This window comes from Tachysurus vachellii, chromosome 15 (assembly GCF_030014155.1).
Source record: "Tachysurus vachellii isolate PV-2020 chromosome 15, HZAU_Pvac_v1, whole genome shotgun sequence".
Classification (NCBI taxonomy): domain Eukaryota; kingdom Metazoa; phylum Chordata; class Actinopteri; order Siluriformes; family Bagridae; genus Tachysurus; species Tachysurus vachellii.
Genome location: NC_083474.1, coordinates 20,594,491 through 20,612,735, shown reverse-complemented (window position 1 = coordinate 20,612,735; position 18,245 = coordinate 20,594,491). Strand labels below are relative to the sequence as shown.

The following is an 18,245-nucleotide window of genomic DNA, read 5'->3' as shown; positions in this document are numbered from 1 at the left end:
ACATGTTCTAATTATAGATGTGTCCTCATTCTGTAGAATAACTGCAAGTAAAATAACAGAAAATAAAGGAATTTACCTTTAAAGAAAGCATTTTTCTGACTTCTGTGTTTTTATATTTGATAAACAAATATTTCATTTATTTATTTATTTTTTTTTTTTATTATTAAAAATAAAACTAAGAAGTCAGCCCAGATTTCCAGATTTCATGGCAAAATACTGATCCGTGACATAACATATTAATCTGTTCTCACATACAGTACACGCTTACTCTAGGAACCAGGAAGTTAATGAAAACAAAGCATCAACAATAATTAACTTTCCCTTTCTATAACTACACAATATTTCCAGTAATTAGACTATAACAGTTCATAAAAAGTTCAATTCATTGTGAATTACTCATCTACTGTACATTCTTCCTGCAAATTCCACCTTGACTTTCAAGAAATTTCTACACAAGGTGAAAAATCAGTGCTCGTCATCTCATTCTCTCCCGCACACTATTTTGTGGTTGAACAACTTCCAAAGGTAAGACTGTATTCCTTAAATCGACTGAATTATCGTTTTATATATATATCTGAGAAATAAATTCAATTATTTGATCAATTTTCTATAACACTAGTTCTGACAGTGGTTTCAATATCATATCAAACATCAAGTGGGTATTAATGCACCAATTTTTAATTTGTTGTTGTTTCTGCAGTAACAGATTGCACTGGGTGGAAAAACAGTTTAACAAAAAAATAAATAAAAAAAATAAAAAAAATCTACATTTATTCATGGAAGGCGTCTCAAGTGTCAGCGTTTATAAGAGTTTTTAAACATCTACAGAGCAATGGGGTTTACATTTTGTTGTTCTACAGTTACATGAAAAGCGCTTTTTATGTTAACGTGAACAGAAAAAAGGAGGATGGTGAGGAAACTGCTTTGACGTAGATGATTAAAAAAACTCAGCAATACAAGTTGTTCTGTTTTAATAAGATAGAATTTGGTAAATTGCTGTGACATAATTAAAACACTTCAGGACATGCTGTTACATTTATGGCATTTAGAATACGCTCTTATCCACAGCGGGTTACATTTAAGTTCATTTTTATAAAACTGAGCAATGGAGGGTTAAGGGCCTTGCTCAGGGGCCCAGCAGTGGCAGTTTGATGGACCTGGGATTTAAACTCACAACCTTCTGATTGATAGTACATGGCAATAATATGTTTCTGGATTTACTGGATTATCAATAAACAGAAATGGAAATCAATCATATACGTGTGTATATATATATATATATATATATATATATATATATATATATATATATATATATATATATATATATACACACACGTATATATATATACATATATATAAATTATACAGTATTATATATATATATATATATATATATATATATATATATATATATATATATATATATATATATATATATATATATATACTGTAGGTTACTACACTGTAAATTGGAATAAAACTCCTAATACAAAAAGAAGCATTATTCAACCAGGCCCACATGAATCAACTTCCTTATACTTATAATCTTCACAAATTCTCTTCAGAGTTTATTGTACATGTTCATGTATTGTTTGGTCAACATCTACTTTTTTGACTGCTGATGAATAGAAACCAAAAGACAAAAGACAATAAAGGTGTGATGGTCTGGAAAATATGTTTATTGTGCATGCATAACAGGTTTATTTTACTGATAGGTAAAGGTCTTATGTAATGATAGTAATAAAGATTTTTTGGTCCTTCAAGGAAATTACATTTCCACAAAAAAGAATATATAGATATATATATAGAAATATATAAATAATTCCTGGCTATTTTCAGATGACAATAGAATTAGAAATGAAATTAAAACTCTATATTTTACCCTTTAAACTCATTGTAGTAGCATCTTTTATACTCATTTAAGTGTATGCGGTGTAGTGTAGCTTTAAATTGTTCATCTAAAAGCTAGCTCAAGATATGATCGGTCCTTCAGAACCAATTGTTATATCTTATTCTTAACATATTAAAGTAAACTACAGTACATTCAACTTTCCATGTAATACACACACATAGAACGGTACTAAAACTGTACTATTCATGGTTCCACCTCAGTCGCAAGGAAAGGTACGGGGTTTTTTTTAACGGGTGTGTTTCCTTAAAGGAAAAGATGCATTGTCTTGTGCTTAGTCTTGTGCATTGTCTTGCGCTGACAGATGCCAATCAAAAATGTGTTGCCTGATTTCCCTGCAGAGATCCACAAGACTTTATAAGAAATCTATTTTAAGAACAATAAGGAACTTCACACACACACACACATATATATATATATATATTAACTGTTTGGTTAAAGTTTAATTTTGTTAACACATTCTAGCTAACGTTACTGTTTTTATAAGTCATTAGCTTTTTACATTTAATTATTGATGAAAAGGGCTTTGTAATAAACATTAAACAAGAAAATGGATAGGATGATCTAATGTTTCTCATGACATTCGAATAAGAATTCTTTTAATCAACATGCCCCACCCCCCACCCCCCCAAAAAAAAGAAAAAAAGAAAAAAAAACCTCACCAGCTGGGATCTCGGCTCATTTCAGCGTCTGATGATGGAGATGGTGAATGGTCTTATTGTTCAAAAACAAGGAAACATCTAGTATAAAATGTCAATTAAATATGTTTTTCTTACATAAGGGATTCCCCATACTGTGGTAAGAACAGTCTTGCTATTTAAAAATTATTAAAAACTGACAGAAAAATATGTACAAACCCCAATCATCACAATCAGTGTCTCGCTACAACAGAGGATTGTTTCGTATTTTTTCCCTTTTTCAAGATGTCTGCTTGATAATGAAGAATGTTCTCATTTTAATGTCCTTGTTTCATATTTTTCACTGTCATATTGTTTTCAGGCCAGGAAGTTAGAAATGACACCGAAGAACAACATAGGCCTATTATTCCTGATTCAGACAGGCGTGAACAAAGGACAGCGTGTAAAGGTTTAATATAACATAATAATTTGTGCATAATTTGGTGCATTTGACAAACATGTTGCTTTTTGTTTTTATAAAAAAATGTAGGGCTAGAAAAGCTTAGTCCATTGTTTATCTAAACCAATGATGGAAATAGAGGCAAGCAAATTATGCTTGTCTTTAATTTATTATCGGACCCCATAATCTAATCTTGAAAAGTTCTAGTCAAAGTTCTAGTTCTTGTTCCACTGAGACTTATATTTGTCAAAGGTTTGTATTTTATGTAAACATGCAAGTCAGAGGTAGTCTTTGAACCGGGTTTAACCTACCAATATTTTACCATTAGGAAAAAGTAACAACTATAGCAGAGTTAAAGTAGAGTAGAGTTTAAAATATAATGCCACCGGCATAGTATACGTAGATGGTAAAAGAATCTAAAAACAGCTGAGGGTAAAGGCTTCAGGATTTGTGATGGAAAAGCCTTCCAAACTGGGTAGCTCACTGGGTATTGTATGTTAATTGTAAACAAAAAAACAAAAACATTTCTTGGACACACCATGTAGTTTTAGTAAGTTAATGTGTAAACACTACAGAATAGAAAACTGAATACCATCCAAGTTGTTTCCTAAACCTGTATGTTGGTTATGAGTCACCATGAAATATGGATTAGAATGATACCAAACAGGTCTGAGGACTAGTCTAGGTGACTTGATTTAGTTCACATACTGTCCTGCACCCACAATCTTAATCACTTTAACCTTAACTCAATTACTGCTACCATTTATTACACAAAGACAAATTAGCACACAAAACACACATACAAAAAAGAAATGTCTGTGTGCTCGTCTTGCTGTATTACCTCCTAACAGATTTTAGACTGATGGTATTTTTAGTCTGCGATATCTCACTACCAAGTGTACACAGCTTATTACACACATACACAAACACACAGCACTCTGTAACAGAGCCATTACTACCAACAGAAGGAAACTACTCAATCTGCCCTGGGGCCTTGACTCCTAATACACACGAAATAAAAAAACAATACACGTTAAGATAAAAACAGTAACCAAAACAAGCTCACACTCCGCTACAAGTGTAGATTCCAACTAGTGCAAAAAGAACAATGAAAATATCTTAACAACAATGCAAATTAAAAAGTTCCCACATGCTAATGAAGTGCCAATCATCTGGAAGGGCTAATTTGCCTGTAAGGAAGAAACTACTGACAAAGAAGAAAAAGCTCAAAAAAGAAATGCAAACCTTTCCAACTAGCCTTACCTGATTAGCTAGATTAACCTTCAAGACAATGATTGATACCAGAACAGGGCAGTTCTCTATCATGCCCTCCAGGCAGGTGCTAATTTTAACTAGTGATTGTTTCCAAAAGGGGTGTTAAAATAGTCAATTCCACTTATCATAAAATACAAATGAATTGCATGACCTGACAGTCTACTCCTCACTCTTGGATCGTCGCCTTGGGATAACTATAGCATAACCATTAATCCCAAGTGGAAACCCATTGTCACCCACCCTGTTCCCCACAACTTTATATCATTCTTCCTAAACAAGCCTTCTAAAGGGGAATCTGAAATGGAAGGGAAAGAGTCCTCTTCAGGAAACTGGGTCCAGTGGCTCTAATTGACATGGAGAACCAAACACTCTCTGATTGAACCTCAAGTAACTGTTTCAAGGACTAGTTGTTCACACCCCTACCACCATAAAGCCACATTGTCTTCGTTATCCAACAGAGGCACACCTATATAGAGTACATGATGTGTTGAAGTAGACAATGCCTCTAGTCTCTTACATCAGCACAGGTAAAACCGACAAGCCCTCAGGCCAAAGACTGAACAACATGTAAACTATTCTCCACAGGTGAATGCTACCAAATTACTTGTCCCACCCAGAACACCACATGCCTGAGGACTATGCACCTTAATCACGCCCAACCACAAAAAACTGACCACTTCATGCACTTGAGACAAAGGTGATTCAATCAAGGTGATTCGATATAGCAGAGCCATGCATCACAGGGATGGAGTGACTTTGCCCTCTTTCTCCAACTGGTGTACCTGACTGCTCTTAGTGAAATGCCTCTCTGTAAACTCTGAGTAGCTTGGAGTCAGTCTTTTTAATTAATGACAAAGGGCGCTATCATACACTAATTCAACAAATTAAGCATTCAAATGGTGTTAGGTGACTTCTGGCTTACAACACTGGTCCAAAATTGGTCAGTGATTGGTCATGGATGCGAGCTTTCGCTTTCTCTAGCCTTTTGTTTATACCAGGGGTCTCCAACATGTCATTACCAGTAGCATGTGACCAACTTCTTAGTAGCTTGCCTAAAGAAATATAGAATATATACAAAATCTGTAAAATCAAATTAACTCAATAAATGTGTTTAAATTCATGTCTCTGCTCAGGTATGAACTCATTCACCTGATTGCACCAAATGACTATTGAACTAAAGCAGACTTTATGCCACCTTGTTATAGTTTACAGGAAAATATTACATTATCATCCAAAAGGGCACAAAGCTTTGTTGTTTTAAAATAGAATGTGGATACAAGCAATTGCAAAAAATGCAATTCTTTATTTAAACGCTTGAAAAATCACACCTAAGGACCTAAAAAAGACATTAATTAATTAAATTAAGAGGGCAATATTTCTCCCCCAAGTGAACATAGCTCAATCACATAGTGCACCTTGGATGTAATCATTCACACAGCCTTACATAACAGAAGCATCATTACCAGGAAGGAAGAACACCTCAATTCCCGCCCTTGGGCCTCCACTCCTAAAACATACTAATAAAACAGAAACAATTGCTTTAACCACAAAGCACAGGAACACGAGCTAGCCAGCTGGTAAAAATGGTAAAATGGATATTAAAAATAAACTTATGTGACCTAGTTTTCTCAAAGAAATCTTCATTTGATGGTATCGGTTTAAAAAATTTCCGTCAAATGTTGCAACGTCTATTTGAACAGCACGCAAATTTTCTGTCCCTGTACGAAGCATAGTAAAAATTCACTGAACCTTTCACACTTAACCCTTGCATGGTGTTCGGGTCTGTGGGACACATATTCATAAACATCAATTATTTTGAAAAACTTTGCTTTCTTGTAAATTTGTTGATTCTTTTTTTATTATTATTACATTTTATTAAAAAACACTTTGATTAAAAAATGTGATGTAATAAAGGTGAAGGGCAAATATTAACTATATATTCTGTTTAAATTGCTTGTAATTGCGATGAAGTAAACATCTGTAGAGTATTTTAACATCAAATTTTTGATTGTGTTGAATTAAAAACCCAAAAATGCAGCGGGTCCAGCAGACCCACCAACACTGGCTGAGTAACAAAAATACGAACAACATACAAGGGTTAAAACAATAAACAACGTCACAGAGAAGCGTCACAGAAATCCGAATGTAGGTTTAAACAGTGAATAAACAAGCAGCGATACTGGACAAGGAAACATTCCCTGAGATCGCATGAGGAAGAAACCTTCACACATTCGAACCTATCCTGTTCTGTTTGTACTGATTGTAGTAGTGCAGTTAATAGGTGTAGAAGATTAAATACATACTGTACAGCCTTCTGTTACTCAGTAAGGGTAAATACTCAGAGTTAGTCACTTAAGATCAAAGATCAGTGTATAAACAGGGAAATTGTTAGTGATCAAAAAACAGGCTAAAGTAGGAAAACCTTTGTTGTTGTATGAAAAACATTGTTGATGTGAAAAAAGCAGATAGCTAGCATTAATAACATTAATAATTAACATTACCAATAAATCATTAACCAATTAGTATATTATCACATTCATCACAGCTTTAATATAACATGTTTCCATGTTACTAACTTTTTAGGTGCTTATAATCTATAAACTATTTTTTATATTGCGTGCAGTCAGTTGTGAGCACGACTTAATGAAGTTACAGGATACTAAATTATGGTAGTGGTGGCTCGAGTGGTTAAGGCTCTGGGTTGTTGATCAGAGGATCAGGCTTCAAGCCCCTACACTTCCAAGCTGTCACTGTTGGGCCCTTGAGTAAGGCCCTTAACCCTCTCTGCTCCAGTGGTGCTGTATCCTGACTGACCCCAACCTCCAAAGTTGGGATCTGTGCTGTAATTTACATGTGACAGAAATATAGGGTTCTATTCTAAAAGTAAACACAACCATTGTTCTGTTCTTTCAGAACATCACATTGAGTTCAATACAACTTTCTTATACGTACTGAGCACAATCAATCAATTAAATAAATAATACATAAATAAATAATTAAATAAATAAGAAAGAAAGAAAGAAAGAAAGAAAGAAAGAAAGAAAGAAAAGCTACAAAGATATAATCTACAAGATAAGATAAGATAAGATAAGATTCACCTTTATTCGTCCCACAATAGGGAAATTTCTCTGTTACAGCAGCAAAGAGAAAGAAACGCAAATATACACTATAAAGAGACCACGTAAGTAATTAGTTATCCTAACAGACATATTGCACACAGGTAATATTGCAATTTCTGTTATTGCACATGTGTTGTTTAAATACTTTGTTATTGTTATTATTGCAGTTAAACAGTAATCCAGTGTGTAATTATGGTGGCTGATTCACTGGGAGCAGCTTTGATTGTAAAGTCTAATAGAAGTAGGAAGAAAAGACCGTCTGTATCATACATTTAATTTATCTTTACTAACTTGAAACGTCTTTTTTATTATAGACTGTTACATGCTGTAAAATCTTAAACATAAAATAAAGAAAAGAAAATGAAAGCAGTAGCAAGTTTTTTAGTTTCAGATTAAAATGTTCAAAGTTCACAGATGATAAATCATGCACTGTACACACAGGAAACACAGAAAAATTGTTCGGGGAAATATAATCTAGTGACTTTCACGTGGCCAAACAGGCCGGTTTGAGAATGTTAATGTTTATACAGAATGAGAAAACATTACTGACTCTTACAAAGCATTGGCACTGGAGACTTTGTCTGTACCTGCTATTTAATCCTCTGCTTATGGAAACAATTCAGTATATATATATATATATATATATATATATATATATATATATATATATATATATATATATATATATATATTCACTTTTTTATTATTTTTTTTTTCTTTTAGCATTAAGACAGATTATGTGGAATATCCGCCAAGTCTATGTTACCATAGAAGTCAGATTTTTAAAAGTGTACATTATTACTTAAATTATTGCAACTTAACAACTTAAATTATTACCAGAACAAATCTCAAAGCAGTATAAAATTTAAATCAAATATTTTATTGCATTTAATTAATTTATTTTATTTTATTTTATTTTATTTTTTTGTAAATTACTTGTAGTTACTCATAGAGTCATGCAAAGAAGATTTTTAAAAAACAAAAGTTAAAAATTTATTTTGTGGGTGTGTGTGTGTATGTGTGTGTTTGTCTGTGTCCATGTGTGAAAATGCTTTCCTTGAAGCAGGTTGTACGTGATGAGAATTACATATCTTTCATTACAATCAACAGCATAACCATGTTAAGTATGTTGAACTATTTCCGGATTGTCATTGTCTAGCCTCCTGGTAGTTACATAAAGATGACAGACGGAAGATATTTAAATGAAAAGTACAGAGGTTTGGACAGATTTGACAGATGGTGTTGTACAGCAGCAGGTTTATATTAATAGTTATTCTAATACTTTGTTTTTTCTTTAGTAACGTACAATTTTGTATCGATTAAATCGATTTGTATCGATTGTATTTCAGCCATCCCAAAAAACAGACTCTGTTCCGTGTTGTACAGTGGCCGGGAAGTGCAAAACACATTAACAAATCCGAAAACAAATTAACAAATCCCAAAACACATTAACAAATCCAAAAACAAATTAACAAATCCCAAAACACATTAACAAGTCAGACAACCCGGAAGAGGTTGGTATAGTTTGTGAATGGAAACTTACCATCATCGGATGAGACACCTTTCATTCACCTTTATATCTTTAATGACAGTCGTCTTGTCCAATGATCGGTAAGTTTACATTCACAAACTATACCTACCGCTTCCGGGTTGTCTGAATCGGTGCATGAAACACATTAACAAATCAGAAAACACATTAACAAATCAGAAAACAAATTAACAAATCAGAAAACACAACGACATTTCAGACAACCCGGAAGCGGTTGGTATAGTTTGTGATTGGACAAGACACCTGTCACTCAAAGTATACATGAAGTTCAACAGTCTGCCACAGGGAAAGGTTGGAATGGATGGAATGAATTACTGTGGATTAATTCTGTTATTTTCTTGAACGGAGAACTTTATTTAAACAGAGAACTTTACACATTACACATAAGATTCCATACCTGTATATCTTGAGTGACAGGTGTCTTGTCCAATGATCGGTAAGTTTCCATTCAAAAACGATACACTACCGTTTCTGCGTTGTCTGACTTGTCGTTGTGTTTTCGGATTTGTTAATTTGTTTTCTGATTTGTTAATGTGTTTTGTGTTTTGTTAATTTGTTTTGGGATTTGTTAATTTGTTTTGGGATTTGTTCATTTGTTTTGGGATTTGGTAATTTGTTTTGGGATTTGTTAATGTGTTTTGGGATTTGTTAATTTGTTTTCGGATTTGTTAATGTGTTTTGCACTTCCCGGCCACCGTAGTGTTGCGACATAACACTCGCTACCTCGGCCAGGCGTTTAGCACATCTCAGTTTGTATTTTGGTTTAAATTGGACATTATTATATCCCCGGGCGCCGCAGCATAAATGGCTGCCCACTGCTCTGTGTGTTTACTGCTGTGTGTGTGTGCACTTTGGATGGGTTAAATGCAGAGAATTCTGAGTATGGGTCACCGTACTTAGCTGTATGTCATGTCACTGTCATCAACATTCATTAATTTATTCATTCATTCATTCATTTTCTACCGCTTATCCGAACTACCTCGGGTCACGGGGAGCCTGTGTCTATCTCAGGCGTCATCGGGCATCAAGGCAGGATACACCCTGGACGGAGTGCCAACCCATCACAGGGCACACACACACACTCTCATTCACTCACGCAATCACACACTACGGACAATTTTCCAGAGATGCCAATCAACCTACCATGCATGTCTTTGGACCGGGGGAGGAAACCGGAGTACCCGGAGGAAACCCCCGAGGCACGGGGAGAACATGCAAACTCCAGGCGGACGCGGGAATCGAACCCCCATAACGACAAAGTGAAAGCAAAATTCTAGAAATGTTTGTAAATTTATTAAAAAGGAAAAAAAAAAAAGAAATATGATCATTGCTGAGATATTTGTACACCTTGATTCGAGTCCACCTGTGGTAAATTAATTTAGAAAGGCACACGCTTGTTTATAGAAGGAATCATGAGGTCATGAGGAACCATGAGGTCAATGAGGAACTGGCTGCAGAGTCAGAGCCAAGTACAGAGATATCCTTAATAAAACCCTTATCCACAGCATTCAGGACCTCAGACTGGGCCAAAGGTTCATCTTAAAAACATGGCAACAATCCTAAGCACACAGCCAAGACTACACAGGTATGGCTTAGAGACAACCAAGTCTGTCAATGTCCTAGAGTAGCCCAGCCCTGACTTAAACACCTTATTGAACATCTCTGGAGAGACCTGAAAATCCACCGACGGCCCCCATCCAGCTTGACCGAGCTTAATGGCAGAAAATCCCCCAATCCAGGTCTGCAAAGCTTGTTGTGTCATACTCAAAATGACTTGAGGCTATAATTGCTGCCAAATTCGTTTAAACTAGAAACTAACCTAGTTTTTTTTGTTTTTTAAAATTAATGTATAGATATTTCTAGAATATATTTTGTTTAATTTTGTCATCTGATTATTTTTATCTAATGAGGACATCTATCTTGTCTTATCTATCTAACTAGTCTAATAAGACTGTTAATCACCGCAATACATAATCTTATAGCAGAATAATCAAACAATAACTCCTATCATTACACTCCCCATTGCTGATTATGCAGTAGCCTTTTTCCAGGCAGGGCAATGAAAATATAAAAGGTTTATTGTTTAAATTAATCTATCATTTCTGCAGACACACTGAGAGGGTAAGGGGTGAGTTTAATAAAAGACAAACAATGAATCACTCATCTGAGTTTAAAACAGGTTCAACAAATCCCGTTTTGGTTGAACCACAAAAGCCAGACGGGAAAACATAGACTTGCCTCAGACTGGAAAATTTAGTTGACTCATGCAATTGGAGTTTCTTACTGCAGCTCATATTTTTACTATTTTTGTGTGTCCTGACATCAGCTGCTCTTGTTTTCCTTGGCCGACCTGTTTTATGTCTAGATGTAAGTACGCCAGTTGTTTCCGTCCTTTTCAGGACTTTCTAAATTCTTCTATTGTCAAATGGGCTACGTGCTTGTGCAATGGCCTGGAGTGACGCTTTTCTCCATAAACAGATCTCTGATCTTTATGCTGAGGCAAAACCCACGGTTGAATCCAAGAGCTATTGAAGAACTGGTGACGAAATCTTACAAGGCACACCTTGCAATCAAGGAACTGACGTTCCAATGCTTTTGATCTCTTGAATAATGGGTGCTGTGTTCTAACTTGTTTACCGCATTTAGATGTAAATGTAAGGAAATTGAAACTAAAATTCTGACCTGGACTCTCATATTTTTCACTTTGATCTCAAACCATTTATATTTATATCATTCGGCAGATGTTTTTTATTCAGAGCACCTTACATTTATCCCATTTATTATTATTATTAATAATAATAATAATAATAATAATAATAATAATAATAATAATAATGATGATGATGATGATGATGATGATGATGATGATAATATCATCATCATCATCATCATCATCATAATAATAATAATAATAATAATAATTATTATTATTATTATTATTTATTATTATTATTATTATAATTATTATTATTATTATTATTATTATTATTATTATTATTATTACTATTATTATTATTATGCTCTTTGGCCCCTTTGGTACTGTTTGGGTCAAATTATCTTGGGAAATTCCTGGGGTAATTAATATTTAATAAAATAAATAACTAAAAGTCATTTTCACATAGTGTCTTTACCTCAGTCCTAAACAATGTACATTTACACAACATATCACATTTAATAATGAAAATGCCATTTGTTAGTGTTAGAATAAAGTTCATTAATTAATTAATTAATTAATTAACTATCCTCATGGCATAATAAATTAATTTATTTAATTGTTTGTTTGTTTGCTTTATTTATTTGTGATTATAATTTATTGACTTAAATATGATTAACTATAATAATAAAAACATTAACATAAATCTAAAAAAACTGAAATGGAGCCAGATTTCAATTATTATTTATATAAACTAATTTATCAAATACAGATGACGAACAATGATGATTTACAACAAAGGCAAAACACTTAGTAGAAAATATAAAGTGGGTCGATTTGAACCAAACACCGAACATAAGGGTTAATCTGCATAATATACTGTAATTTTAAAGCCTGTTGAATGATATACCTAACATCTGCCTATTATTATTGTTGTTTGTTTTTGGTTTAAAGTATTAGCATTCTTATTCTTGAATTTTTTTATGTGAGGTTCTGGTGAAGATTGTGGCTACTGTGGCCATCAGTATATATAAATAATATCATAACAGTAACGGATATTGATCTTGGATGCCAATGACCATGACGCCGTTAATCAACAACAATCAAAAATTTCATAAGTATATGTAAAATTTTTACATTTTATAATAGTTAGAATATGTTTTATTCTAATGGTAATAATAGCAATAATCATAATATTCTGTTGTTGGTTGCATTTCAAAACCCAAATGCTGTGTTTGTTAGATTTAATATTTCATAAAAGGCCAGGAACTTTCCAGGTAGGTGCGTTGATTTCTTCTGTCACGTATACCTCCCGACGCCCTGTCAACACCACGCTGACTAGAGGCTTTGAAGCCTTTGGGGTTTTCCTCCTTCTGAACAATGTGAGCATTCACTGATGACATTAACACTGCGTTGTTCACTCTGCCAGCTGGACACTTATGAACCACCGATCCAGTCGGACGCCTGGCATCGGAATCCTGGGAATGACCACTGACCTATTCCAACACTGAGGCTGAATTTATGGGCCACATCAAAAGCATACTCACGTGTGTTTCTACGACCAAACCGCAAAGAGACCCAAAGGACAGAATAACAGTGTTTTTACTATTTTGTAAATAAAAAAGTTGGCAAAAAAGAATCCTAATTAATTAAACAATTTAATCAACTGATTAATTAATTAATTGATTGATTCAATAACTAAAGAATTAAATTACGTTTATTTATTTACAATTATTCATTGTTTTATTCATTTCGTGCGATTAAGAAAAAGTTACAGATGCTGTTCTTTAAAAGCAATCATGAATTGTTTTATCACCTTTTACCACAGAGATTTGCCAATGATTACAATTATACATTTAGTAATGAATGTCATGTCGCACCTTTATCTATGTATAGATTGATGTAATATTGTGAAACGCCCAGGAAACTAGTTTACTCTTTTTTTAAAAAATTTTTTTATTATAGCACATTTGTGTAGAACTGGTTTGCTGCAACACAATTTTAATAAATCACTAAACATCTCCTGAAAGAAAGAAAAAAGAAAGAAAGAAAGAAAGAAAGAAAGAAAGAAAGAAAGAAAGAAAGAAAGAAAGAAAGAAATAGAAAAAGAAAGAAAGAAAGAAAGAAAGAAAGAAAGAAAGAAAGAAATAGAAAAAGAAAGAAAGAAAGAAAGAAAGAAAGAAAGAAAGAAAGAAAGAAAGAAAGAAAGAAATAGAAAAAGAAAGAAAGAAAGAAAGAAAGAAAGAAAGAAAGAAAGAAAGAAAGAAAGAAAAAGAACTAACCAACTAACGAGACTTTTATTTTGAAATGATTACAGCGCGACACAAACACCGGAAGTTACTTTAGAAAGAACCCAAACACACACTTACAGCAGGTATAAAGCGTTAGACAGGGAGTAGATCACATTGAGATCTATGAGCAGATCACATAGAGATCTATAAGCAGATCACATAGAGATCTATGAGCAGATCGGAGTTAAAAGTTAAAATCGGAGTTAAAAGTTTAACAAGCCTTTAACAGGGCGCACAATTCGCATGGGGAAAATATATTAGAATATAACCACGACAAATAATAAATCACTACAGTTTTATTCAGCGCTCATATAAATAAATAAATAAATCCAGTATTAAGTGAAGGTCATCACTGTATGTGAGTCGGGGGGGGGAAGAATGGTTCCACTTCCGGGTTCGGAGCTCGTGCGGACTCCGGTGCAGCTTTACCGTTACCTGCTCCGGTGCTGCAAACTGCTGCCCGGTGCAGACATGCAGTCACACTACCGACACGCTGTCCGACAGGTACTGAGCCCTTCAGGATCAACCCCCTGAGTGCAAAAGTACACCATCTCTGATATCACGTGGGCTCTTATGTATGAAAAATTTATGACGTCATAAAACGAATTTGCATATTCATTGAATTCATTCATTCGTGTTAGTACATCATCAGATGTTACACATGAGATGTTACACACGAGAATTGTTGTATATCAAACTGTGTTACGTGAGACGAGACCAGATGACATCGCAGAATTGTTTGTGTGCTCGTTGAATTGTGATATAAATCAACTCTTTTGTCCTGTTACAGAGTTACAACAGCCACACCGATGAGGACGACCCGGATCGAGTCCGTATGATCATCCAGCGAGCTATTTCTGACGCTGACTGGATTCTAAACAAGGTGAACGTCAGTAAAGTCGCGTGCAAATTCGCACGATCGCGATTTAAAATGTTAAACAGAGAATCGTTATAGATATAAATATTTTCTCTTCTTCTTCTTTCGGCTTTTCCCTTCAGGGGTCACCACAGCGAATCATCTCTCTCCACCTATCCCTATCTTCTGCATCCTCAACACTTGCACCCACTAGCTTCATATCCTCATTAATTACATCCATATCCCTCCTCTTTGGCCTTCCTCTTTGCCTCCTGCCTGGCAGCTCCATGTCCATCATTCTCCTACCAATACACTCACTCTCCCTCCTCTGAACATGTCCAAATCATCTTAATCTCGCCTCCCTAACTTTATCCCCCAATCGCCCAACTTGAGCTGTCCCTCTGATGTACTCGTTCCTAATCCTGTCCAATCTTGTCATTCCCAAAGAGAACCTCAACATCTTCAGCTCAGCTACCTCTAGCTCAGACTCCTGTCTCTTCTTCAGTGACAGAAGCATGGCCAGTCTCACCACTGTCCTGTACACCTTCCCCTTGATTCTCACTGATATTTTCCTATCACACAGAACTCCTGACACCTTTCTCCAAACATTCCAACCTGCCTGCACTCGCTTCTTTACCTCTTTCCCACTTTCTCCATTACTCTGGACTGTTGACCCCAAGTAGTTAAACTCCTGTACCTTCTTCACCTCTTCACCCTGTAACCTTACTGTTCCACTTCCCTCCCTTTCATTCACACACATGTACTCAGTCTTACTACAACTGACTTTCATTCCTCTTCTCTCCAGCGCATAAATGTTTTCTCTTCATAACGTAATATGATATTTTGTTCCTTATATATTATCTATCAAATTGTACAGATTCATCTTTCTCCATTTTTTTTTCAGTATATTAAAAATTCAGGATCTCCAAGTCATGATAAAACACGACGCTGATCGATGGTGATCCTACGCTGGACTGCTATAAAGCTCAAAGAAAGCTAAACTGTGTTTATTACTATTACCGTCACTAATGTAGTCCAAAGTTCAAAAGGAATAAATGTAAGATTTGTAAGATTTTTATTACCAAACTGTACAGAAAAATAAATGAATACTCACTGACTAACTGTGTGAAATGACAACAACAAACCATTCAGTCGAACCATGCTGTTAGCTTACAGACCTCTGGATGTGTCATGTAAATAATCTGTATTCATTTCCATTGTATACATTAAAAATCGAATGAATATTATGAGCTTTGATTTCATCAACATGGATTAACTTGATTGTCAGTGACTCCTGTTACAATTGAAATAAATATAAATGCATAAAGTTTTGCATTGTGTAAATTATATATCAAATTGGGTGATTTGTTGAATTATTTTACACCACTTTACCATATGTCTGAAATTTAAACAAGTGATGGTAGAAAATGATAGAAGTCATTTAGTGGCTTTCTTTAAGCAGGTTTTCCTGTTTAAGGGTTTGACACTAAAGCTAATGAGGCATTGCATCCTGAAAACATGGTTTGTATGAAGCTTATTGAAGGTTTATTTAGAAGCATAATTCTGTTTAACTCTGGGAGAAATGTGCATCATACTTCAAAACCATCACTATTAATGATGTATAGGGAAAAAATAGTTAACCAATTTTGACATTTTCATAAAACATATAAGATGTAAGAACATTTGACCTGTGAGAACAAACAAGCTTTTGTCAAATGTTTTTTTTTTTTTCTCGACTAACCTTCACCTACTTCCATTAACATTGCTTGGACCCCTAATAGAAAAAGGTAGAATTTCTGTAAGGATTCTTTTTGGTGCTTGGACCCCTAATAGAAAACGATAGAATTACTATATGGATTCTTTTTGGTGCTTGGACCCTTTGAACTCTTGAAAATTTTGTGCATTTTATCTTTAACTTTAACTAGTTTAACTTAAAACAATAACTTATTTTACACTTATTTTTTGGAAGAATGTGAACCTTTATAACCTTTTAAAAGGTTCATGAATTCAGTACATTTATCTCTCTAAGGCTGACATTTGAATTCTCATTTCTAAATGCTTCCAGTTTTTCAAATGAGTTTATCTAAACATTTTATTTGTGTATTGGAAACATACAATTGTTTTTTTTATCCCTTTTAAAAACTAAACTAATGATAGAAATTTTCTTCTTAATTAGTTAGTTTTCCTTTTAAACATCTTGATGTTATTGTATAAAGGGAGTAACGTAAATGTTACCCACCTTTCAGAGTAGTTCTCTCAGCTCCTTATCCCCTTCTCCCCATGGGCTTGACATCTCAAGTGTTTGGCATTTCTTTGCTGTCCTTTCTGCCCCAATCTGAAGCAGGTGCAGCATATAAAAGGAGCAAAAAAAATGTAATTTGCTCACAGTGCTGTACACCGATGATGAGCTTGCATCTAAAATATAAGCAGAAAAAGTAAAATAGAAGAAGAAGAAGGTTTTGTTTTAATTATTTGTTTTAATTTTATTATTATTATTATTATTATTATTATTATTATTATTATTATTATTATTATTATTATTATTATACATTTGCATTTAGTTACTGACATGCTTATTTCTCATAACAGTAAAAATAACTATAAAAATATGGGAAAGAATCTTTGTCAAGGTAAAGGGAAGGAGCTCCAGCAGACTCAGCTAAACAAGGTCAGTAACATTACATCACTTTTTGCTTATATGAGGCACAAAATGTAGATTAAAAAGGAAATAATCCAACTTACACAAAAGGGATGTAAATGTTTTGGATCATCGTTAGCAGGCAGCAAACAGGAGCATCCGGAGTCCTGCAGAGCTCCATGTGCGGAATCTTCAAAACGGTTCACGACACCAAGACACGCTTTATCACAGAGCTGTCAAGGTGAGTCCCATTCCAAATACCTGAGACCAACCTGTAGCCTTAAAAAAAAGAAAAAAAAAAGTTCTACTTACTCCAGTTTATTATGTATTATTATAGAATGCTGTTAATTTTGTACAACTTAGTAATCTATAATATTTATATTATAATATCAGACTATTCACTATATAGCACTATTTAATGCAATATATTATGTTATCCTCATAGTACATATCTTCCTGTATATTTCTGTTTATAGTAATAACAATATATTTTGTTTATAGCACACACCCTTCTGTAAATTTTGGTTTATAGTAATAGACATCTGTATATTATTTTTATAGCACATATATATTCATCAGTGTATTATATTTATAGCACATATATATTCATCATATTATATTCATAGCACATATATATTCATCTGTATATTATATTTATAGCACATATATATTCATCATATTATATTCATAGTACATATATATTCATCTGTATATTATATTTATAGTACATATATATTCATCAGTATATTATATTTATAGCACATATATATATATATATATATATACATATATATATATATATATATATATATATATATATATATATATATATATATATATATATATATATATATATATATATATATATATTCATC

At 33.7% G+C, this 18,245-nt stretch overlaps 1 protein-coding gene across 1 annotated transcript; it reads left to right on the top strand.

Annotated features, from left to right (window-relative positions):
• Positions 1-13,901: 13,901 nt before the first annotated feature.
• lyrm9 (LYR motif containing 9) lies at positions 13,902-16,059 on the top strand. The gene is made up of 3 exons (XM_060888753.1): positions 13,902-14,380; positions 14,667-14,759; positions 15,637-16,059. The coding sequence occupies exons 1-3, from the start codon at positions 14,255-14,257 to the stop codon at positions 15,682-15,684; spliced, it is 267 nt and encodes an 88-aa protein (XP_060744736.1). The 5' UTR covers positions 13,902-14,254; the 3' UTR covers positions 15,685-16,059.
• The last annotated feature ends 2,186 nt before the right edge of the window (positions 16,060-18,245 follow it).